This window comes from Calonectris borealis, chromosome 4 (assembly GCF_964195595.1).
Source record: "Calonectris borealis chromosome 4, bCalBor7.hap1.2, whole genome shotgun sequence".
NCBI lineage: Eukaryota > Metazoa > Chordata > Aves > Procellariiformes > Procellariidae > Calonectris > Calonectris borealis.
The window spans coordinates 57934804-57961704 of record NC_134315.1 but is presented as its reverse complement, the minus strand read 5'-3'; the positions used below and the strand labels follow the sequence as shown (position 1 = coordinate 57961704).

At 38.3% G+C, this 26901-nt stretch overlaps 1 protein-coding gene across 1 annotated transcript in view; it reads right to left on the bottom strand.

The window, feature by feature from the left end:
• Positions 1-26901, bottom strand: part of NPNT (nephronectin) — a 54513-nt gene that overhangs the window by 26942 nt on the left and 670 nt on the right. The window contains exons 2-6 of the mRNA XM_075149700.1: positions 25894-25994; positions 17703-17753; positions 9771-9863; positions 1694-1813; positions 764-883 (exon numbers count right to left, since the gene is read on the bottom strand). Coding sequence (XP_075005801.1) covers positions 764-883; positions 1694-1813; positions 9771-9863; positions 17703-17753; positions 25894-25994 — 485 coding nt within the window. The remainder of the gene's footprint in view (positions 1-763; positions 884-1693; positions 1814-9770; positions 9864-17702; positions 17754-25893; positions 25995-26901) is intronic.

Here is a 26901-nt window from a genome sequence, read left to right as displayed (position 1 = left end):
TATTACTGGTTAGGGAACTGTAGCACTGCATAGGATATAAATAATAAAATCACTGGAGCATCATATCCACTTGAGTTGTATAGTTAATGACTAATGAAATCACAGGTCACACTGTTCTTCAGACCATAGTAGAGTGTGGTGCAATGTAGTCTTATTAACCATAAGCATCTTTTCCATGTTCACGAACGTGGGAACAAAACATTTCACTTTTATACAGTTTGAATTCCTGAGTTTATTTTAACCTAGAGTTTTCACAGTATGGAAGAAAGACAGTAGCTTCAATCCCATTAATATTGGCAGCATGCACAGACCTTCACCCTGTCCCAGTATAATCTCAATGATTTGCCCAAATTATCCCTCTACTCATTGAGCTTAGACACCACCTTGTTGGGTATGAGGGAGAGTTGATCTCCCCATTCCTTTTTTTATGCAGGCAGGTATTTTGAAGTCTCTGTTAGCAATAGTTTAAAATGATCCAGTAACAGGAGTGGTAAGGGCTGAGGACTTGGATGCCAAGCAGCCCGTCTGGGTTTTATGCAGTCAATGAAACTTGCACGACTGGAGTAAAACACTGGCGATCTCTGACACAGACCACTTGAGAGCACTTGAGCAACATGCCTATCCCAATTCTCGTTAGTAACATCTTTAAACTGCATGTATGATGCATTCTAAATACATCTGATAAACTCTCTTGAGATGCGTTCAGTGTAAGGATTAAAAACCTTTTGGAGGAAAAAAATTAAATCTACATTTGATCACCTACCTATGCAAGTCCTGCCATCAGGCCCTAGCTGCAGTCCCGGAGAAGGACAGCGGCAGCGTACTTCCCCTTTCAGTACATCGCAGCCATACTGACAGTTTGCCATTGAGCAAGAAAGGGCAGCTAGGGAAAAATAATTGAATATATTCAGGTAAGGACTCTGATCAGTACCAGAAAATGACTGAGAACTTTGGAGAATTAAGACGTCGTATGATTATGACAGAAATGGAAAAACACTTGTTGAATTTAACAGGTATCGATTCAGGCTTTAAAGAGCAATGTGTATGTAGTAAATTTTTTCTTTCCACAAATTGCATCTCTAAGAAAGAAAGAAAGAAAACCACCACAATTGTAGCAAGTTGTGTCATGGAATGCAGCCTCCATGAGGAACATAAAGCTCAGTATGTGCCATATACCCTCCTGGACAGTACTGCCATTTTAAAATAGGAGCATCTCTAATTAAAGGTAATTTCTCTCCCCTTCTCTCTGTCCAGACACTCAAAATATCCGCTTTTATGGGAGCAAGTAGGAACCTGATCTCCAGAGAGATGACAGTACAATTTTATACCAGTCAAACAACAAACATCTGCAGCTTTAACGATTTTACATTCATACGGACATAATACAGAAGAACTGCAGGTGTCTTGCTGCAATGAAAACTGCAAGCACTTGTCCTTGAAGGCCACTTAACAGTGATTTACAGCACTGAAGAATGCTTCTTGTAATAAAATTAATAAAATCAAAATATTTGCTCTTGTTTTGTTCAGCCTAATTTCATTAGAAAAAAGAAGCTCATCTTGTGCAACTGCCTGATTTCCAGCACCATTAATCTTTTACTTTGGGACTCATCTTCATTTCATACAAGTTTCCCAGGGAAACCCAAGCAGGGATCTTGAGGAATTTGAAAAAAGAAAGCAACAAGCCTTGCCGTACTTGAGCACGTTCCATCTGGCATAAGCATGTAGCCGTTCAGACAGTAGCACTTGTAGCTGCCGTAGGTATTCATACACCGGTGTTTGCATGGCCGTGGCTTTAGTCCACACTCATTTAGATCTGAAATGAAGGGTACAAGGAAGGGGGTGGGAAAAGAAAACATACAAAGTATGTGTGAAAAAACTACTAGTTCAAATTCCTGGAGAAAGAAGGAAAAATATGGCAATTAGCTTTTTATATGCAGTCCAGCTGATAGCAAGTGTCCAGAACATCCTGCATGAAGCACTGTTGACCCCTCCTGCCAAGTGGCATATTTTCTTCTCTTTCACAGATATCCTTTCAGAAATGACAGTATAGCATCAGATTAAGAACCAACAGAAGTTTCATTAGGGAACGCACAAGCTCAGGCTGCCCACATCTTGCCACTATTCACATTGATGCCACGTCCAGGACTAGCCAGAACTCTGAAGGAAGAGGAAGGAGAAAGCAAATGTCACTGCTGCAATCACTATCAGTGATTCTGATAGTGATACAGTGATTCACTATCATGCTTCAAAATTAGTTGCAGAGGAAGGTAGGAAAGCTGATGCTAACCTACTCTAAACAATCTCACAGAGAAAATGTACTCTTTACCATCTAGAAAATACTGGGGGAAAAAAAAAGTATTTGACATCGGTGATATTTGTCAAGGACTACCCATGAAGGTTAATATTTCAGATTTACAATTTAATACAGAATTCATGACTGAAACTGAAAAGCTTCAGCCTACAATTTTCATATTAGTACACAGGGCTTCTAACAAGAAGTAAAGATTGAGTTAGGATTTCCTTCAGAATTCTATTCCAAGAATACGTGTTGGTTTTATCTGGGTAAACCAGAAGAATTTGTTACTTAGTTATTTGTGTATTGATGAGTAAAGATGACAATAAAGGTGAAAATAATAAATCTATTCACAAATCCAGCCAGCAAGTACTTAAACAACTGAGTTTCCGACTCTCATCTCTATGGTACAATGCCGTCTAGAGGTCTATTACAGTAAGAGAGTCACTGTTATTTCCAGGAACTTTTTGAAAAGCCATCTCCACTATTAAGCACTTTCTCATCAAGTGTCAGTCCCTAATGCATGTAGCAGAAAAGTAAGCCTCGGGGCTCCTACCATGTGGTAGACACACAAACACAGTAGCCACTTTATAAAATGCCAGCTGAGAAGGCGACACATGCTTTCTATGGAGTAGATGTGAAGGCTTAGAGTGAAGACGTTAAAACAGAAAGACAAATATACCTGTGGTTAGAATGAAGTCAGTAATTCATTGATTGCTTTATGGACTACAAGTAGCAACCTTAACAAGTCCTATGTTGTAAATGGAGTGAGAGAAAGTTACGTTCACTGTGGAGACGAAGTCAGAGAAAACATTGCTTCTAACAGCTACACCTGAAATTCTTCAAATTCCTAGTATTTGGATTTCAAATTAATCTTGAAACATTGCAATCACTTAGTTTTGGAGGGCAACATTCTTCATCTTATTTTTCTCAGGTCAAAGTGTTTTTAAACGGCGTTCTAAAATTGAGAAGTGTTTTCCCTTTCATTATGACTGATAAAATGCAGAGCAATCATGAGAAAAATAAACGTATCAGACTACAAGTCACAGATGCGATCCAAAATCAGCCACAAGGATTTTGCCAGTGCCTGTAATGAGCACTCTGTTATGTCATTGCTGTTCCTGAGAGCTCCTAACAGTGTTTGTGTGTATCCTAACGTTTATTATCTTCTGACCTACTTTGTTTTCATCTTCATGGAGTCAAGGAAGAGCGAGCGTCATGCGGAAAGGTATTTGCCCCTCCCCACAGCCCTTCCCCTAACTGATGGATATGACCTTTTTTACTTCATATTCCAAGGCCTGGGAAGAGCAGCAGGTTTAGGGATAAAAACACTTCCTGCTCCCCTCTGCTGCGAAAGGCTAGTGGCAAGGGACACAATTTTCTCTTTCTTCCTGCAGAAGGGTGAACAAGATGTTTCTAGGAAGCCTGAAGGGAAACGTTTGTTCCTAGACTGACGAGGAAGACCAGGTGAGTGTAGGCAGTACTTCAGTGAGGAGAAGTTGCCAAAATAAGGGCTGGACCTGTGCCTGACGAACAAGGAGTGATGACCATCTCCGCAGTCTTCCTGCGGATCATGCGTTGCAGAAAGAGCATCTCTTTTCAACTCTCACTCTTTGGGAGTTTGAAAACATTTCTGGAGCTGCTAGGAGAATGTACTTCTCCCAGCAGGCACCAATACCACAATCACAAGAGTGTACCTGCTGGGTTTGAGAGAAACAGCTGTAGAAGAGATGTACATTTTCTACCGTGAAAGCAGGATCTTCAGCTAAGAGTTGTGACTATTGAGAGAGTACGTGCAAAGGTCAAATAGAAAAGCAGCAGATGATTATGTTAGAGGGGAAGGGCAAGTTTTCATGGTGAAAATCTTTGTGTAAAAAAAAAATTTACATAAAAATGCTCAATAATAAACAGGTGAAAGCTTGCATTTTGGGAGGCAAACTTCTCTGGGCAGCATAAAAAGCTGCTTTTTTCTTTCTTCTGTAAAACTTGCTACAATTCGGCAGCTCCTCACAGATATTATAGCTGCATTAACGTATTTATTACACATGCAATATGTCTGTTAAAAAAGTCACTGTTAAATTAAAAACCTCTGTTTGCATTTGACTTCAATTCGTAGAAGTATCCTCACAGTGCCCACACTATTGACTATTCTGAGATTCACGGACAACAATCATTTTGAAGTAAGAGAAAGAAAAGTTCTGTAAGTCTAAAATATCTGTATTCTTCCTCTTTTGTACAAAAAGCTTCACTTTACAAAATAAACGCATAACAGAGCAAAGTATAAAATACTTAAGTAGATGTACGAACAGAATGAGGAAAGGTAATGCTGAAATTAAGCTGACAGCAGGATTTTACCGATGTCTGTGTTAACCTCTAGTGCTTACATCCCACTGCACTTCTGCTCCTAAGTTCAGATACTCCTGAAGACTTTACCCTTAAGAACTGTCTCGCATTTATTTCCAACGTTACAACCACAGATCCAAAGTTGAAAACGGTAAGAATTTATGACTGTTCTCAGTTTACCATCTTGCATAAAGTACAGATTACATTATAAGCCTTAAATAATTGGATCTTTCTATAGCACTCTGAATACTACACCACCATTTGGTACAAAATATTCTTAGTACAGAAACGAAAGCTCTGGTATTGACAAATAGACAGCTATTGGTAACATACTCGGAGAATAACCTGATCTTAAAAAGTAGGTGCGATCAACTGTATTAGCATATCACATCACATGCTTTTTGTTTGTGGAATTTTGACTAAATTACTTCTATTGTCTTCGTTTCATTCTATTTCTGCCTGTGAATAAATCCTGTTAACAACAGCTTTTGATTCACATCTTAAAAAACATGCTGAAATTAAAATGCTTGTGCCTTGAAAAAGTTCAAATTTTTTAACCTTGGCTGATGTAGCAGAAGGCAGCAGAAATAGGCTGTTAGCACAACTCCACTTAAACCTAAACCTCATGTGTCACGGGTTTTCACTTTTGCCTTTGCAATTAGCTATTGAGAGAAAGATGTTTTTAACCTTACAGTGTCAGAACGAATGCTACTGTTTAGGAAAATAAGTACTGGCAGTGCTGTGGCTGCTTAAAAGAGAAGCCAGCCTGCAAACAGGTTAGGTGTGTTAGACCATACTGCTCAGCCCATCTTATTTTCCTCAAAATGCAACTTTTCTTCCTTTTCACCAGTGCAGTCAGGCACATACTTGGAAACTGCATGACAAGCACTACTCAGTTTCCTAGGAGGCACATTGTACGATTACTGGCAGGTCCTACTGGTTCTACATAAAGGCCTGTATGAATATGCTGACAGCTCTCTTGATTCACCTCCATGCACCCATAATCTGTAACAGCGTGCTTCCCTAAGAAGAGTCCGGATGTACTCCACATGGACTGGGGGACCGCTGAAACGTTCCTGCTATTTATATACTTTATATGTTTATGTGTTTCTTGTTCCTTAAGCAAGGTCTATTTTTTCAGGAACAGGTTCAGGCTACTGAGAGCAGTCAAAAAAAACAGCGGTAGCAACATACCTCTTGAACAAATGCTGGTTATTTACCAGTTGTGTATTTCAAGCAACAGCTACAAAGACATCTCAGTATAAATGTCTATGCATCAAAAGAGGAAATAAGAAAACAGCAGAAGTTTCCTCTAAAAAGATTGAAAGTTAAAAAGTATAAACTCAAAGGGTAAAGCCCAACACTATTAAAAAAATTAACAAATCCCTTTAATTTCTTTGCAGGAATGTCCACTCACTGTGCTGCACTTGAGAATTTCATTGTTCAGCCACTTAAATTCCCTACAATTGTACAGTCAATGCAAAACCTGCATTCTTAATTTCAAAATAACATACGACAGTACTGTACATAAAAGCAGACTGACAGTTTTGGGCACTATGGAAAGCAGGTCTGTAACATAAGCGCAGGCTGCTAAGCACAAGTATTTTATTTTTAAAGAAATGAAATGAAAATGTGAATGCAAGGAAAGGACAAGAGTGCTATGCTGGCCAATCCGGACATGACTTCTTTGACTACTGTGTGGCACCACACATGATCTCGGGTAACGACCGACTTCAGTGCACACTTAACAATGAGGCACTTATTCCTAGGAAGATGCAACACACTCTGCTATTTTCTTTAATTAGCTTCTGCAGAAGACTCCAGCACTCAGACCTTTTCTGCCTTTTTCTGCCTATTAGCTAACTTGGATCAGGCAACACAGAGGTCAAATATTCAACACCAAATTTATTCAGACTGAAAACAGAAAACCAAGGACCAGAAAACAAGTAAAAAATTAAACTGTTACCACCATACTATAAACAGTAGATCAGTTTTTACTTCCAGCAACTGTCATCACACTACATGTCAAACTTACGAGATTTGTATCACCCTAAGAGAGAGTTTTGTTCACATCACGTAGTCTGATTAATCAACAGCTGCCAAATGCAGAAGTTAAACAACCTTCATTTTCTTCAACTTCCAGCTTTATGTAAATCACAGTTTTGTCTATCTAACCTGATAAACAATTTCCATCGCTCTCACTTTACAAAGGAACTCAGAAACAAATAAAAAGTGCAGGCCCTGAAAAAAGAGCAGAGGAAAGAAATAAAAGCAAGCTACAACCATGAGCATGGTGGAGAATCAAGCCCTTTCAGAATACAGGCACACAGCACCAAGGAAATACAATCAGTTATTTGCTCTGCATGTTAATGACACTGCAGGTTCAGCTTTTGCGTCGCAGCCATCGGTCTACCAGCCTCCAAACTCTTTGCAAGAAATTGTATTACTGTTTCAAGCCATGCAGGTAGAAGGAGCACGCCACCTGAAATACAGAACCATCTCACCCCTTGATGCTATATTTCTTGCATGATGATCCAGGGGGTGGAATAGAAGTGCTTCACTGCTCTGACCAGGTAGACTTGTATATAGCTGCTCATCTCCACAGGATGAGAAGAGGGCATAATAAAAATGAAATTACCAGATCTTTGTAATATGTATTACTTCATCATTTAAAAAAAAAAAAACAAACAAACCTCTCTCTATAAGTGCTGACAAGAATTGCATTACAAAAAAAGAAAGTAGTGAACTTTGCAACACATTCCTGGAACAAACAGGGCAAGAGGATAGTAAGTTACAGAAAAGCAGCCTTACATTCTTTGGATAAAGACAACCTTTCCCAGCCACGTGAAGTTAACCTGCATATGCTTTAGATTGCTAGCAAAAATCACAAGTTTTCAACTATTCGTATTTGTCTGTGAACACAGATCTTATTGAAGAGCAGGTATCAATTTTCTGATGAACACATTTTGAAAGAAGTATTAGTTCCATTATTATCACTAAAAATTAGAGAGCTGGCACAGGGTATTTTCTTTCAAGTTGCTCAGCTTTTTTCTTAACTGGTTACAGCTGTAAACCTGGATCAAAAAGCTAGAAAGGAAACACTAAAGCCACTCAGGAGATTTGAATGCTGTGGGGAGAGCACATGGTGAGCTCTTGGGCAAAGTCACTGCAATTTAATTGCTGATGATAGCAACGTAATAAATGAAGTATCAGCTAATCCTAACTTCCGTGTGACCTAAAGTGAGGTCTAGATTGCCACAGCAGCTGCAGTGCCACTGGAAAAGGACAAGCACCCAGGCATCATCACACAGTCACTGTGAGGCTGGGTTCTTCTCCTGGATTGGTCCCTGGAATACAGCTTGACCCATGATGAACAGATGAGATGTAAGGCCTGTTTATCAGTGCTTGTACTCAAAGAATGCCTTTCACCAAGAACCTGAGTATGCTTTACAGCCCAGCACCATTCACATACCCTAAAAAGACTTCCATCTCCGTGGGGAAACTCCACCATTTCTTCTGCCAACGCCATTACTTCCTGTTATCACTAATTATTATTTTAGAACAGAAATGAGAAAGATGGCCCACAGACTGAACGGGACGGGTGCTGTTATATTTAAGGTATAATAACATAGGTGACACTTATCCTGTGCAATTTGAATTTCCTCCCAGCAAAAGCAGACTCTGCATCCATTATGCACTTTCAGGTCTCATCCTAACATGGAATCAGCCCATGGCAAGAACGCATACCCTGACCCCAGGAACGCCACAGAATAGAATAGATATAGACTGTAGTCGCCTGAACTGGTGGTGATTTGGGACACCACAGTCAGTGGGCATCTCAGAAACCTCATGCACATCTGCCATGGCAACTTTGCCACCAATACCATGCAAGAATATTTGATCAATACTGCCTAAAAGGTTTCCTTTAATCATTTATCACCACATTTTTTTCCTTCCTTAGCATTTAGGGGAAAGTGAATAGTTTAGTTCAAGAATGCAGCCGCCAGCAATTTGCACAGCATTCTTTTGATATTGCTAAAGTAATTAGTACATATAAAAACTGTTACATATACATATAACAACCGTTAGTTCACTGCACTGTTTTCTAAAAAAGTTCCAGACTGACCAAAACAGGTGTAGAATAATAAAACCATAACAACCCATTCTTTAAAATGTCAGCCCAGAGTAAAGGGAAAAGGAGACAGGATAATTTCAGAGATGACAGAATAAATGAAACTTAAAACAAAACTGAAAAATACAACATTCATTTCCACATCAGTTTGGGAAGGATTAGTAAATCTGAAAATAAATATGTATCTATTTTTAAAGAAAATAATTCACTCTAAAATCAACATGTCAAAAGAAGGTTAGCAAACATCAGGGTACATTTTTGAACTACCACATAGTTCTAAATGTCACACTTTTCTACCATACTTCCTCAGCACTCTCAGAAAACGTATGAACTTTTTCTTCAGGCTGAGACAACTGGAAAAGAGAACAGTCTTATTGAGATATCTTTGTATGTGATCATGTCTTAGGCATCAAAATCTAATAAATCATGTATTACAATTCTGTTTTATACTCTATGCTCTTTATACCACTACATATTTTGGAGATCATTTTCAGCAAAAAAACCACAAATATTGATAATTCAGTAAAAGAACACTTTGTATTTCCAACTCTTAAGTACGCACTACAGTTTATTGCTACCTAGCTAGTTCAGGATCAGAAACCCAAAACCCAGAATGCATGAATTAATTTTTTTTTAATTAAACAAATATTATTTCACTATCCAAACCTGAAAATTGTGACTTTATGAAATAACAATCCTGACCACAAGATTTAAATGATTTGATTCAGATTCAGGAGAGCATGTAAATACATCCTTTACATTAATCTCACTGATTTCATGTGAATGAAAGCAATTTTTCCCCTGTGTTATCCCACTGCAGATGTCATTCTCTCTACAGATGTCAGTCCCAATATCAGAATAGCTACAGCAGTAACAGACCTGGTGTATGAGTTCATTACTCTATAAACGCAGGCGACACACACAGCGTTTGGGGGGAGAGGGATCAACAATACTTCTGTGATTTCAAGAAGAAATTCTGTTTCTTGGACTTCTCTTTCTTACCTTGATTGCACGTTTTTCCAGAGTATCCTGGGTGGCACTTACACTTGTTTGGCCCAACACATTCACCATGTTTGCATCCTGGCTGGCATATAGCTGCAAACAGAGGAATACTCATTATTCTTCCACTCCAGTCACGGCTGACAGTGCTTTATTTTGAAACAAATGGCAACGACCTAACAAATAGTACCGTTTACGTTCCTCCCTTCAGCAACATTATATGCTTCCAATACCACTGTTCACCAGGCGCACTTTCAAAAATAACCACCACCCCAATACATGTGGGAAGAATGAGATACTTGCTAGTAGTCTATTTTTGTACACACTACATTGTGCAGTTTCAGGGATATTAAACCCTTTTAATACCTAATCAGCAATCTGGCACCATGCCTTCACTTGCTCTGTCTATGTATGTATGTACTAGGATTCATGCCATTAAATTTGGTAAACCTGGAATATGCCCCAGCTATACAGAAAACACATATACCAATGTCATAGGTGAGATATGAACAAAGCCATAGTTCAGTCACTGATAAGCAGTAGCACAGATCCCAGCATTCACCATTTTCCTCTGTGACTATAAGGCAACACTCTTTACCCCCTTACTAAGTAATATTTTGCCTGAATCTCTCCCTTTCAGGTGTTTGGATTCTGGCACAGGAATTACTTTTATTTTTTTTCTTTTGGAGGAAAAAAGGACTGGGTAAAAGCAAAAGCAACACTGACTGTAATATGCTGCTTTATCACTGTGCGCATCCAAGTCACTTCTACCCAGAACATTCCAAGCATTTATTACCCAACCTGCTATACAGATATAATCTTAGAATGCGAAGTTATGGTCTATTCTGCTTCCAGAGTCAAATTTGCCAGGTAATTTCTAATTCCCCAAATGGAGCATAAATACAGAACTCCAAGAAATAATAGTTAGGAAGCCATTTTTTGGTACCTCTCTCAATATAACACAAATAAAATTCATAAAACAAACTTTTAAAACTTCAATAATACAACGAGCATTGCTTTGGAAGAAATATAATAATTTATGCACAAATGTATTTCTACTGATGTAGGATTAGCTAGCAGGAATATTTTCAGAGTGCAACGAACCCTCCATAACTCTGGAAACCATTTTACAGCTGAAAATTTTAAACAACATTTCCAAGTCTTTTTTTATTTATATTACTAAACATACTGTTTCAACCTACTGCAAAACTAAAGTATTTACTATGCTCTAAAATGTTGTTTATCATTATATGACAAAATGCAAATGCAAAATTCTGGTGAGTTTACTGTTTAAACAAGATGGACACAAATCAGACAGAAATCAGAGGGTGGCATAAACTTGAATACCCTGTAACTGGGATTTACTATTTACCCTGGCTTTAAGTTCATTTTCTAAACTAACAGTATCATTTGGAATTTGCGAAGTAACTAACTAGATCCAGCTGTAATCTTCATTAATCTGACAAGAGGCTGTATGATAAAACTGGATGTATTAAGGATGTAATTTAACAGAAATCTGTCAGAAGGCACTCAAAAATGCAGCTTGCATTCTAGCCAAGCTGTTCAACAGTGTTGAATTAAACAAAATTAAAACAGACACAAGAGATTAGTTTTGCTTGTGGAAGAACTATGCAAATACATCTCTGATGTTCTAAAATCTTTTCCGTAAAATTCAAAGCATCCAGAATCAGTAATTCCCACAAATGCATCCACAGAAGCAACTGTTAGTGTAAGAGGAGTTTGCTCCAGTTTTAGGACTGTATTTGTCCTTTATTATCAGGGCATTTTTTTGTTTAAACATTATATATATATGGCCAGTGATATCCCCTGAGAACATAAAACCTTGTTTTAAATCTACAGCACTACTCTTGATGGATCTTCCTAACACGATGGTGCAGTCTCTTTCTGAAAACTGTCTTAAGGAGTATCTTAAAAGGCAACAGAGAGGCGTGTTTCTAGTTAATGCAAGACTTTTTTTTTTCCCAATAAACACTGTCCAGAAACAAAGAAATGGGATTCAGATTCAGAAACACCTCTCAATTAAAGCATTAGGAAAAGAGGCTGCTTAGACTACTAAAAGGTATGTTTCAAAAAGTATACTCTTGAGTAACGGACAGATTTGACTGAAGAGCTACTGATACATCATGAAAAACTTCTAGAACAGTGTACTTGGAAACAATTACTGCTTTTTTAATCTCTATGGTCATAAACAGAAAAAAAGATCTTTGTGTAAGAGCTCATTTAGACACTGAGACTCTTATCTTCCTGACATCATAGACCTAAGTCTAATTAGAGGTGATGGCGGCAAAACAAAGACTATGAAGACCAACTTCATGACTTAGAAGTCACTGGGGAAAAAGAAAAAGATGTGAGCGAAACTACAGTAGAGAAACAGAAATGACTATAAATATGTTTTTGGAAGCTTCCATGAAATTTCAACTGCACTTTAGAGAAAATCCATATTGTGGAGTGGGATTCAGTTAGGTAATAATTAGTCTTTAAAAAACACAAAGCACCATGGGATCAGCTTGGTGTGAAGTGTTACAGTTCAGTAGCTGAACCTGTGGCAACTTTAGTTTAGCTGACTTTAAAAAAGTCTTGGTCCCTCCCTCAACTGCATAGGTTGTAAATTAACAGCAGCTCAGATAGAGAAAAAAAGATCTCATACTTGAAGACAAAAAGCCTTATAAAATTCAGTAATGAAATAAATGAGATTTTCATTTCATTTAGAAATGAAAATGTTCCTCTAATTCAGAAGGTCAAATACCTTTGTATTAGGAATCGGATGTTTTGCTTAATTCTCTCAGTTAACCAAGTAGGTCAGATATCGTACTAGAACAAAATTATGTATTAGCATTTGTTTAAAACAAATAATATACAACTGTCTACAGATATGAAACATGTAACATAGGCCATGTTATTAAATCAATTAATCGGATCTATGGGATCTTCAAGAGATCACCTAGTCCAATACATCTCAACAAACTTAGCTCCATACTATGCAGTATTTAATGTCTCGTGTGACATACAGGTGGGTAACTCCTAATCTAGTCTACCTCCTAGTCTCAAGATATAATTAAGAAATGCACTTAAATCACATGGCAGGTATCTCTCTTTTCTGTTTTTAAAAGTCTCAGTTAAAGGAGACCTCAGCCCCTAAGCAGTCTACAGCTCAAGAACCTCTACTACCACAAGGAAAGTTTCCTAATGATTAGAAAACCACTAGAGTACATTCTGTGCACTTTGGCTACTTAAGTATTATGCATCTTATTTATACACAGCTGCTGAAATTCAATACAATGTTACAACTGAAGAATTTCTATACCCAAGAGACAAGCGCTTTGCAGTAAGCTTGGCAACACCTGTAGCTCAGCCAACACCACAGATACATCCCACAGCATTTCCTACCAGGATCAAGCCACCCTCACCACCAGGCAATTTGTATATCCTCCCATTAACTTGAACGGGGCTTTGCACAGTGCTCGGGACTTAAGAAGCAGATGGTGTTCAGCCTCGTCTGCGCACCTGGCTGGGGTTCCACCGGCGACATCTGCTTGCCCTTCCCACTGACCTCTACCAGAGCCACCGGCCCCAGAGAGGTGGGCTGGCTCGCGCTCTGCCGCCTGCAAACCTTCCCTTCTCCAAAGGAGGAGCCGCCCCTGCGCGGCAGCAGAGATACACTCGCTGACTCCCGAAGGCTTCCGTTCGAACATCGTCAACAATGAGATCCAGGTATAAATATAAGCTTGAGCCTGACTTTCGGCATTTCTTTTAATAGCAGGCAATTATTTCAGCTGTTTGGTATGAGTCTAGGCATACACTATGTATGCTGATGCGACTGGGTTTTTTCTTTGAATTTTCCACTCTACTTATTTTCTTGCAAAATTCCAAACAGGATAGGATAGGATAGGTTATTTCAGTTGCTCTGCTCACACACAAACACACAGAGTTTATCCATTTCTTTTTAACACTATTAGATTCATAAGTAGCGGGGGAAAAAATCTCCCAACTAATATTCTTTGCATATTGACAATTCAAAAATTCCCCCACAACCGACCACAACAACCAATAGAACATCATTTCCCTCCGATCAACTCACATTTACAATGACCGAAACAGCCATGTCCATGGACTTCAGTCTGCTACATAATACTCGCTTCCCTACTAGGCAAGAAGGAAATGTAGACAGTGGAGAGTTACACCAGGCTGAGAAAGTCGCTCTCTTACACGCCTAGGGCAATGACGTCCAGAAGATAAGGGTCTGAAAAGGTTGCCAAAAAGAAGCAAAAACTTTCTACTCTTTATAATAGTAATTGTTCTAAACAAAAGTTAAAAGTACACTTGTATAGACAAGTGCTACTAAAAACAAGATTGCTAATTTATTATTGAATCAGTATCAACAAAGACCTACCATTTCTCCAAGGATTCCTCTCTGAAGGCATTTAAACTGGCACTCCCATCGGGTAGTAATGTGGACTGGGATAGACAGAAAGAAATCCTAAACACACTATTTTCATCTTTAGTGAACTGCTGCTTATTTATCTAGGCCATAGAAGAAACTACAACTAAACTTTCCATTTCGTTTTATTGCCCAATTCATTCAAGAGTACCAGCAAATAAACTCTGGTCTCATGATTACTCATTTCAGTTTGATAATTTTGAATTCTTTTTTTGGGCCAGATGTGAAGGCTTGATCTGTCTCAGTTCCCTCTGACTTCAATGGAGTCAAGGAGGTATCCTAAAGCCTTTTATTTGGCCATAAATCTAACAGAGTATCTATTGTAAAGGTTGGCAAGAATATCTTTTCCTCCAAAATAAGACGATAAATACCACATTTTAAGTCTCACCTAAAATTCAGGCCAAATTAAACTTCCTGTAAAAATAACACAAGGAATTGAAACATGAATGAGTGGTTTGGGTTTAGAGTTGGGTTTTTTTTTTTCCAGTGTGGGAGAGAGGGAGAAAGAATTTCTGGTGAAATGCATGTGCTGTTAGCACTTGCTATGCTTGTGTAAAAGCCAGAAGCCACCAATCTTCACAGCCACTACTAGCTGCTGCTGGTGTCTCTGAGCATGACTCAATCATTCTGAATTATTATTTTTTAATTGTTGCATAAATACAATCAATGAAAAACACATTCAATCAATTCATTATGGGTCTATAATGCTGTCTTTTTTAAATTTCATCTGTATTTTCTCCCTGCACACAGTTCCCTCAGAACTGCTTTGGAAGTCCCCCCTCAGGTTTTGTCAGTTCCTCTGCACTAAGCTGCCCACCTTTTGAGGGCATGGGTGACTACCGCATGCTGTCCCCCCTGTTCCTTCTCATCTAGAATTTTAACGTTAATGAGTTATTTCTTGATTACCAAACACTGTTTGGTGGAGTCCTAACCAGACAGTTGCACTGCCTCGTTCCTACCTGCCTAACTCCTTCTCTTCATTTGTAGCCAATGCTGGAAATCCCTGAGCCTTCTTAGTGGAGTGTCTCTACCAATTTAACTCTTCTTTGGTTTTCCAACACTCCTAGTTATGTCTTTCATCAAGATAGCCTTGAGCATAATTCTGTGTATAATTCTTACGTTCTTTTTCTCTGCTTTGCCTCTTAATTTCTGTTCCTTAATAGTTATTTCTTATTCCTTGCATTTTCTTTCTTGTGTGATGCCCACAAGAGGGTTTCATTGATAGAAGTTGCCCTCAAAATCTTTAATTGCTCTTTCTACATCCCTCCACTCAAATCTGCCTCAAAATGCCAGACTGCAGATGCCCAAACTGTCCTTGAACTTCTATTTTCACCTCTCTGAAGTCTAAAAATATTCATATGAATACCTGCATCTGAAACAAACTATGCCGACCAACTGCCTGAATGGCCTTGCTTCTGCCCTCTCTTCCCAAGTAACATATAGCCCCTTATTTATTCTGACTCTAAATCCCAGCTCCTTAAAATTCAGTTTGCCCAAACACAGAAAGTAATTTGTGCGTCAGCCCAGAGATGATTACATGCTATTCAGCTTCACAAATCTTTATTGGATCCTCTTATACTGCTGAATGCAAAACAGACTTCCAATCTTAAGATCGCTACTTACGTTCCCCCGGTGCCAACTTTATAACAAGACTTGCATGTTGGTGAAACAAGCTTTCCTCCATGCTTCCTCCTTCACCTGAAACTGGCTCCCTTCTTCCTGTGGTGCTAACAGACCACAACTTCAACTTCTATACTTCTCTTCCTCAGAGCCAGCTTCAGCTCACGTCTGTCTATTTCTATTTACTTCTTGCCATTCTTTGCAAATTATGCAATTGCATAAACACACACTCAGGAAAATAAATCTGCCTTATTCATAGTAATTTTCATCTAGGATCCCAAAAGCATGAGCTAATTCGTAAAATAAATCACTGCAGCTCTTTCAGAGTTACATATTTCTTTTTTGTTCAACTACATACAAATGTAGGAGAATGCATAAAGCTTAACCTACCACACAGTTACCAGTAGGTGGTAAAAACATGTCATACCCATAACTCATATTACAGAATTACTTCAGAAAAAATAACTTTGCTTCCCAAAGAAGTATACTAGCAGTTACAACATATATCTCTGCAGAGCTTAATAAGCTTGACTAGGGCAACTGGGTATTAATTTTCAGATAACTTCATATGCAAAACATTCCTTACTTTATTTTTTGAAAGATAATAAATGTCCTTGACCAACTTCTGTAACTAGAGACTGATAATATCATCAGATAAAATGGTAGTATCTAATGCCTGAATATTTTTTCACAAATTACTTGCACTTATTTGTAACATTCATGATAACAAATGTTGTCGAAATGCATGCTTAAGTTTCCATCTAAAACACACAGTTCCATTAAGTAAGTGGCTCCTAATATTTCATGCACAGCTACTACATTTGCCTGGGTAAATCAGTTACTCAGTTTGCACATATGATTCTGGTAACAGCACATTAACATGACAAACTGCAACCAGTGTGGGCTATTCTTTGCAGTGAATTCTTTGCTTGCCTATGACTGCTGCCAAATGTGCTTCTAAACGGCACACACAAATCCAGACCCTGGTTCATTAATGCTATTCAGAACAGCACTTAAAAGCATGCATAACTTAAGCATGGGTAACACTGAAATCAACAGGATTTAATGAAGTCAGTGAAAGTTAATCTAATGCTTATGTACTTAAATACACTTTTTAAAAAGCAGTGAAAATTTGATCTAACACAATGCAAAATTAGAAAAGCAAGAAATATTTCATGCTTTGTCAATCTTTTCATGTTTGCATTTCAAGTGGCTCATGATAATTGCTTAAAGAATGGTGCTTTATCACCTCAAATGCCTGTTTGTTACCTGAATCTTTCTCTGTGTCTACTGAATTCCAGCAGGTAGAAGAAGGGTAGCACAAGTGTCTCTATGTGTCGTGGCAGAAAACAAACTGGGCCCTATTGCTATTTTATTAGAATTTAACACCCACTGGCTTCAGCAGAGTTACTTCTGTATCACATTAAGAAAGCTGACTTTCACAGACAGATGAACAGCTGATTGCTGTTTCAATCATGATTCAATACCGTGAAAGCAAATTAGGCCTCCTAAGCTTGTAAATATGATGCTGGGAGTATAAACAATTTGCAGGAAGGAAAAAATATTGCCTGGGGCTTGAGGGTAAAATAAAGAAAAAGGAAAAGAGTGAAAAGGGAAAAGTGCGACAGTTTAGAAAATAAGTATCTCATCGGACAGGTGACTGGGATAGAACAGCCCTGTTAATTTCCTTCCCCCCTCATCTTCCCCAAATCAAATGTTTAAAAAAGGAAAAAAATAAAAGAACATCTACATCTTCTTGTCAAGTATTATAGTTTTCATGTAACCTTATGACTTAGAGGCCATAACTCCAAGTCATAACCTTGCCAAAATTATTTCAAGAAATATGTTCAGCTAACCTTTGGGCTGGCACCTTAGGCTGGCTATTCTCTGCCTTAAGACGTAGAAAGCTGCAAAACAAATATCCAAAAAAAGAAATTCCAGCTTTTTTTTTTTCTGTAAGGAGGATGGACTTGGCTGGGGTTTTTATCAACTTGTTACATTCCTGGAGACTTACACACATTCAACATTCAGAGCTTTTCTGAAATAAAAAAAATTCTGGGACACATTTAAAAATGGAAATACCTTACATCAGTATTTCGTTATGAGATTTAACAAACACATTCTGATACGTAAGAGTAATTAAACATAATGACGTGATGCTATTCTTATTCAATCAACTAAGGAGCTACACTTTGTCATGTTTCATATGGTACATAGTTGTAAAAATTCTCATGTTTCATGGTTTAGGTTCAATGTTTCCAACAACAGAACATAAATACTTTTCTTAAAGAGACAGTATCCTTTCATTTAAATATAGGTATATATTTTTAATGCTGCACCTCCACAGAGCAAACATAAAGGGTTAGCATCTGGATGCTAATTTGAGAGTAATTAAAATTACACCCATTTATATGTATCTGAACATCTGCAACCAATAAACGTGCTGGCATATAAATTTACTGGTCATTTTTATAATGTTTAAATTTTGAATGTCATCTAAATTAAAACTAATGCTTAGAGACCTTTTCAGCTCTTACTACCATATGAAACTAGATACGCTACAAAAGTTAAATAAGATGGAAACACAGATTTATGTTTCGGGCTTATTTTAAACCAATTTATTTGACAATAAAATTAATGTTAGCAGCATAGCTTGGTAGGCTACATAGCCTTATTATAAAAGACTGGGACTTAAGCAACAGCAGCTCTTTGTATTTTAAGTAGTATGTGACCAACACTTAAGGGTTTGCTATGACTGCAACTTATATTGGTTTAAATTAGTTTTAACCAGAAAGTCCCTTAGCATTTGCTACAGTGGAGGGAGGCTCCCCAAGTTGCTGGGCTTTCAGAGAAGCTCCAAATATGAATATACTACAGTTGTAAATGGTCAAATCATGTTACTGTTGAGATTTCTCTCGGAAAAACTGGACTACAAAACTATTATTGTATGTATGAAGTGCAGGAGGGATGCAGTGGGGAAGTGGAAAAGGATACTGTATCTTTAACATAGTAAAGTCATAATTGCTATAAAAGCATAAAGCTTCTAAACTGGAAAAAAAACCCACACAAACAACTGAATAAAAATAGCAAAACCTCATTTTTTGTTGCATAGCAGTATTAAAGCAGTATTGCAATTCTGTATAAAATGTCTTTTCTTTGAAAAGTACCAGGGATGCACAAAAATACTGGTCATTTTATGAGAAGCAGACATGCTGCATATCAATATTAATTAAACATTGCCAAAACAATGCATTAATATAGACTGTATTCTTGCAACCACAAATTGACTAACAAAACTCTTACTGACTTTACGGAGGTTTCTGCTAGTGGGTCAGCCTCCTGGAAGCCAGTGTTTTCACGGCTTTTCAAGAATATCATAGTTTTATTTTTGTGCATCTTGGACCATACAGAATTGCCATTTCCACTGAAAGCATTGTTATGTACAAGAAACAGAAGTCCTAAGCAGCTCATGGCCTCTTCTCCCATTGATGTATGAGATGATTTATACGGGTAAACTCCCATCAACATTATCACTGATTATACAAAATCTCCTTCCAGGCATCAATGAGAGCACAGCCACCTCTTCCTCCGCCCCACCACCACCACCTTGCATCTCTGTAAATAGATTGCACAGTACAGATACACAGTCTTTAAGCTCATTAGGACAGAAGCAGCAGCACAGACAGTGTAAGTTTCCTCACAACTGTTGTAAGAAGGCAGCAGCATGCACAGTTCCCAGCAAAGCATTTGGTTATGCCTGCATCTGCTATATCAGCTTGTACAAGCTCTCTCTTGCAGGTCCTCTTAAGAACCTCCTGAAATAGTATGCTTTCTACTAGGTTTGACTAAATCTAAATGCTAACCTGACATCCTTCAATTAACATTTTTTAATGATGCAATGCTAAGGGGAAGTGTAAACTGATGGCTTGACTTATACTTTTACTAATGGGCTATTTTACTGTATACCTGCTTGATTGCTCTGTCCCTAACCTTTAAGCCAACTGTCATGTTTTAGTGTAAGGCGGTGGGAAACTACTTTGCTGACCTGTTCTGGTATTGCTCCCTAGCTAGAACACAGGGAGATAACCAGATGGAGTTACAACAGATGGATGCTCTGAAAGAACACACTCATCTTCACAACCCCTTCTCAAGACAGACTTTATAGACTTCGTTATTGTTTAAGAAGAATTCAACATTGAAATGAGTGACGTAATCAAATAACATCACTACTTGTAAAATCCATGTTCAGTGGGATTTTATTCTTGTTAAGCATCTTCTGTTGGTCAAACTTTCTGACCAACAGACAAAATCTCAGAGTACCCTCTGCTGACTCCCAGTCATGCAGACTCAGGCCAACAGGCCATCTGACAGTAGATCTGCATCCATTTATAGAAGCTGCAGATCCAACCTTCTATTTTGCACATATGCGAACACAGCAAAAGGAACCATTTTTGCCATCACCTCTAGCAAAGGAGTTGTCCAAACTGTAATCCAGAACGAGATTTTGAGCTGTTTTATATTGCTTTTCTTAAAAAAATCTTGCTTAACCTTTTAAATCTGTGTTAAAGCAGTATCTCTTTCTACAGTTCTTGGCTGTTAAACTGCAGCTGAAATTCTGAAGCAAAAGGCAGCCTACATCTTTAGTGTACCTTGACTACATATAGCTAGCATACAAACAGACATGCAGCCAAGTACAAAGCAGGTGTATTTTGTTCATGAAAGACATACGCATGTGGAAACCATTTTTATAGCTTTCGAAAGAACTTCAGAGACATTTGTAAGCCAGCTAGACCATTAGTTCTAAGAATAATTTTCCGGGAACACCAAGATGGATTAGTGGCAAAAACGTCCACGAAGAACTACTATTTTTCAAATAACCCCTAGCATGGCCTGTTGGAAACTGAAAGGAAGAACTTCCACTTTCATACTGAGGAATAAAAAGGATCAACCTACTTCTCACATAAGTGTCTGCATGAAATGAGTGCATCTCTTATCCCATATTTTAGTTTTCTGATCAGCTAACCAGGTTCCAGAGCTCAGTATGTAAGTGTGTATTCACAGTTGATTTCTGTACACCGGATTATCAGCAAGGGACAGTCAGCAGCGGTTCCAAGGACTTTCCTGCTGCTTCGCCTACCTCTGACCTAGCTGAGACACTTGGACAACGAGGCCCAGATTATCCTTTCCTTGAGAAACACTCAGGAAGACAGCCATCCCTGCAGAATACTGTCACAGACATCTTATTAGGGGGATGAGATGACAGGCTTCAGCAAGTCTCCTAGAGTACAGTAGCTAGAATACAGGAATGCACACGGCTGTTTTCTATTCTGCAGTTGATGTTTCTCATCCAGCTCAAAGAACTGAGCTCCAGCCCTACCACTGCTGGAAATTGTCTTTCCCCAAGTATTTCAAACAATGAAAATTAATGCTGAACACATTAAAAAAAAAAAAGTTTAATCAACTTCCTAAGGCAAATTTTTTTCTGCTGGCACGCAGGAAAGTGTGTTTGTGCAAGATGTGTGCAATGACGCATGCCCTGACTTGGTTTTCCCTGTATACTTTAAAACACATTTAATGGGTTCTGGGTTAGGACAACACACTCAGTATCACAGATGCAGTTGCCTTACAATGCAAAAGGAGTTATGAATTAAAAATGTACTGTTGATACCTGCTCTCACCAAAAACGCTCTGTCACAGGATGTCAAAACCCCTACTCTGAGAGAAGAAATCCAGAAGAAACTCTCTCTAGCCTCTCTTTTGCTCTGGGTTATAGTTTTGCTGTGTGCATAACAATAACACATAAAAATCAAGACAACAGCCCTATTTTTACACACATCTCATCAGGTGCTTTATCAACACACCATTTTTCACAGAAGTGGGCTTTTGTGTGATTACTCCCACCTACAGCTATTACTCCCACTACTACTTATTGAGGTGCAAGTAAATCCCTCAGGGTCAGCAAAAACATGAGATTATTGGACTAATTTCAACTGTGATATTTAACACCTAGCTTTAAAGCACTGATGCTGTGGGTCCATCAGTGTAAAGGATCAGCTCTACCAATGATGAGGCTACTTCACATGAACTAAGAGCTGTTGCTTAAACATTGCTGCTGCTTCCAAATTAGCCTTTCTACACACCAGGTTTAACCAATAAATCTGGTTTATATACCAGATCAAAACCTCAGAAAGGCTACTTAGTTACATTAGTGATGGAATATATCCACCGTTTTAGATCTAGATGAGGCCACTGAGTAAGTGTGAATGGATTTCCAATTTACAAGGACTTAGAAATGCCAATGAATTTATTTGAGTTACATTTGTTCAGCCCCTTTGAAAATATGGCTGTATTTGTATCAGTCTCAAAATGGATATAGTTGCCTAAACATGGATCTCACTTTGGTGTTCACAACCTGCAAGGAAGAAGGAAAAAAAAAAATCCAACCTGTTTCAAAGTTCTTGATTATTTCAGTTTGGAGAGACACCTTCTAAGTGCGTTTGCTGGAATGGGAAAGAGCATTTGGGAAGGCAATTTCACATCACTGAAGAGAAAATTTTTCTACTAGCTGAGATGTTACAGCTGACACTGACAGGCTTTGGAAGCAAGTTTACAGACAGATCAGACCTACATGCCCTTCCTTACATGTACAAGTCTTGACTGGTGTAATTTATTAACAGGAGACAGAGGATGTTTTAAAGGAAGAGTGTAAATTAAAGGAGGGGCCTGACTTCTTCCTACATGTTTATAAGATTGAAAAAGACAGCTGAGTTATGCTGACTTGCGTTACTAAGCAGCAGTAAGCACGATTATGCTCTATGTGCACTCCTTTGTCAGTCAAAGGGACATAAAAGGAATTACTCCACACTTCACAAAAGCAAGTTTAGCTAACGCAGTTCAGTTTCCTTTTGCAACTGTATGGGTGGGTTATGGATGGAAGATCAGGAGCACCGAGTTACCAAGGCTTAATGGGTTACCGCTTGTCAGCTCAGCTGTGCCACAATCCTACCCTGTTAAAGCTGACATATACAGGCTTAAACCTCTGTCACAATTAAACCATTACCTTAAATCACACAGTTGGTTTAAATTAACACATTTTTTCCTCAATAGCCATGGGCAGAAGGCATGCCCACACGTGTTTTGTGGAGCAGCTCAGCTGGACGGCAGAAAATGTAGCCAGGTATGTTAGCGATCACTTGCCCATGACTCATCATGGTTCAGAGGTCTCCGTAAACTGGGACAACCCTGTCATGTATCGGAGCCTGTATTCTTGCTATACTCTGGTTCCAGCATGGCTCTCACCTTACATTTGTTGTCAGAAAGATAAATTCAGAGGTGATCAGTGCCTACATAGTAAACTATGCATGAGCAGGTGAGAGTCCAAAGGTGCTGAGGCACTTGCAGGCATACCAAGGATGGCTCAAACTAGTTTGAGAAAAGCAGTTCAAGCTCACTAATAAAGAGCTCAGCATTATTGCCTGAAGAGTTATAGCTTCTTTTTTGGACTCATTTGTAAATTGGGTCTCACTACTAATTTTTAAGCCTGACTCTATACTTGTTTTCATTGTGCAAACACAATTTATTCTAGAAAGGCAAAGAAAACTTTTATCTAGTAGAGAATGTCTGACATGTATTTATGCCACTCATTTTGGGGACAGGGCTACGAGGTTTGCCTTTCTCCATAGAGAAAGCAGGAGAAATAATTGTGTATTTGGCTTTTTGGAATTTTTTCAGTGATATCCCTTTGTACAGTAAAACAGTAAAGTTTTCCTCTGAGGCCAGGAATGCTGCCTTCTGTGCCAGGTTAATCCTTCATACCGAATGCCACATTCCCAAGGTGGAGAGTTGACTACAGGTTTTCTATTTGGCTGCGAGCACTATAAAGATTCACTTTCATTTAGTGTAATCTCCCACTCTGTGATATGACTGGAATTTTCACCACCCACAACTGGGGCAGATTTTCTTGCTTTATTTTGCTGCAAGTTTGGCTCCCATTTAAAAACTAGAAGGAGCTGCTAAGTTTTTAGTAAGTTCTTCACCCAAATGTCTGAGACTCTTTTGAACCAGCAATTCAAAAATTATCAGCACCCAGTATGTGAAAAAAAAAAAGGGGGGAAAAAATGCATTTAGACACCTAAGTGAAAATTGCATTCTCTTGAAAGTCTGGTCCCAACTACTGGAGATGACCACATAAAATCCATCTCTGCACTTCTTGGGAATGTGCATGGAGAACAAATCTGTGAATAATGGACTAAAATGCAGTGGAAGGAGGCGAGAATTAACCTAGCTTTAGCCTTAAAAAAAGAGCATTTATGGTACCTGAAAAAGTTGGCACTACAAATGAACTTATTGACAAAATTCAAAGAGTAAAAAATAAAAAATACTTTCTGTATATTATTACTTTTGTCTCATTTTCAACTTTTAGTTATGAATCTTTTGATAGTATCACTTTATGCTATTCTTGTCTCCCAAGATCATAAAAATGCAACTCCAAATCAGACTTGGTAATAGTGAGAAATTAAAGGACAAATATAAATTAAATTGACTTCCGCCTAACCATGAGCTGCAATTTATGGTCACAACGCAGGAGACAACTTGTCGAAGGGCCATAGTGAGACCCTTTCGTGTTTTGGGGTTTTTTGGGTTTGTTGTTGCATTTATTTTTTTTTAAACAATGCGAATTATTGATACTTGCCAGTTAAGCCTTCGCAGCCTCAAACATTTAAATGCTCAATGATTTTCAAATAAAACTGTGTTATGAAAGATGGACAGAGATTCTATCATCTCTGGAGTAGCCTCAATCAACCTACTCCACATTCTTCTTCCTTCTCTACAAACATTCATCCCAAGGAAAGGACTATGTGTTACCAACTACAGCCCTAAAAATCAGAATGATTCATGGTATGGCCTGAGAGATATCTACCTGAGAACTTTGCATCAAAAAAAACATATCAGGGATGTTATGTTCCAGAAGTATTTTACATAGCTTTTTTACCAGTCATCTTGTATACCTATTAAACATTGTGGGCTTTTAACACAGTTGGGAAGGAAGAAGCCAGTCTTGCTGTTTACAGATTTGAACAAAACCTTTGCTGAGAGTTTACAGTTGCATTGCCAATGCTATTTCTATCTTTTGCCTAATATTTGCTACCTACAGTCACTGCCCTGCAAACTAAGCAACGTACAATATTTAATACCTGTTTTACTTTAAAAATGGCTTGGCAGAAAATGGTCTGGTTTGCAGACATTTTTATCTAAATTTAAAAAAAAAAAAAAAAAGAGAACCAGTATTTATAGGTTCACTCCTGCAAAAACTTAGGGGATATCACTCATGTACGCACTATTAAAAACATGAGCGAGCGTTCCCGGTATCAAAGGCCGTAATTTTAACAAGCTGAGGTCTCTGTGACACTCCTAACAATTTTAACTTCTACACAGTGCTAGCTGCCACCACAGAATACCTTTTGAAGATGTAGTTAATAATGAAGACTTATCTGCTTGGTTATCCTGCAATTAAATCAAAGATTCTAAATAGATGTGAGAATCTCAGAGATGTTTTTCTTCACGTGTGACCCAGTAAAAGGATGCTGTCAGGCAGATTTATACCCTTAGTTTGGGGTTACTGAAAGAATGTTTGTACTTAATACTAATTGGAACGTTCCCATCGACTTTTTAAGTGAACTATCAATAATTTGGGTTTCCTTCTCGGATGCAAATATTCTCGCCCTGCAGTGCTTGTAACATGACACAGTGTAGTGTTACGTCAGGCTGTTAGACCAGAGTATGAAATGAAGTGGAAACCAAACAGAAATTCCCAAATTCTCATTGCCCTAACTAAAGTTTACCTTACTTGATTGCAATCATCTTTAGTACTGTTAATAATAGACAGAATTTTAACCTGACAACATCCTTCTAAGTAAGTCAGACTCACACGTGCAAAAGCCTAAGCCCTGAGTTGTAAGAATGTGTGTGAACACGTGAAAGACGTGACTAGGTGTGTACAAGCCTTTTCTACAAGTGACTAGAAGCCCCAGCAGCAATGATACTCACGTTGGCATTGTCCCCAGGACAATCGGGCCCAGCCCCAGCAGCAGTCAATTCTACTTCCAAACCGACACAGTCCTGTGGAGGAGACTATTTGTCTGGGCCACCTGAACAAGGCAGTTCAAAAAAGTCTGGTGAAACATTTTGAAAGTAGCTAGATTAAGAAAAACAAAAGACAAAGACCAGCAAAAACCTCTCCTGCATGGAAATATATATCTTTTTTTTTTTTAAAAACAGTAACTGCTCTAAGCTGAGTCTATGATATTTCTATCATTAATACTGTGTTTAGTTCACAAAATGTAAATGACTATAGGCAAAGAGGGGAAAAGACAATTAGGGTAACTTTGTAAAGCCTTAAAAAACTGACATGCTTTGCAATATGCTCACTGCTGCCACTCCCAGGCTGGTATTGAATAATTTCAGAAGTCTGAAACACAGAACTTATAACACAGAATAAACCACCATCATAAAATTTCAGCATTGGTTTATTTCACAATATATGGCCAAATTTTCTCACTGAAACATTAAAGGAAAAAAAATAAAAACAAAAGCTTCCTGAACTGTTAAGCAGAAATTAAATACAAAACGAGAGCTGTAGTCATCCTTGTTCCAAGGAAAAGATACCACAGCCTCAAGCAACTACAAAGTATTGACATAAATTGTTAATGTTTTTTAATGATGAGCTGCAATAATGTGAACACTGCATTTCAACAAATCCTAAAGAAATCCTTGGAGAGGGGATCATGCTGGCTGATTTATACGCACACAGAACTGTGGCGTTGGGCAGTCCGCTCCTTGCAGCATCCATGAAGCGTTCTCCAACGCGCCTTACTGCCGCTCACTACACCTGACACAGCTCCGCACAACCCATGAGGCACACGCTCTCCAAGCATTCATTTTCACTTTGCTTCATGTTAAAACTTGAGTTGCAATCTTCACCGTATTCCGTTTCAAGTGCCTCGAGGCGTCAATAAACTAATTTTATTTTTACAGCACGCAAAGTGCTTTGGTTTT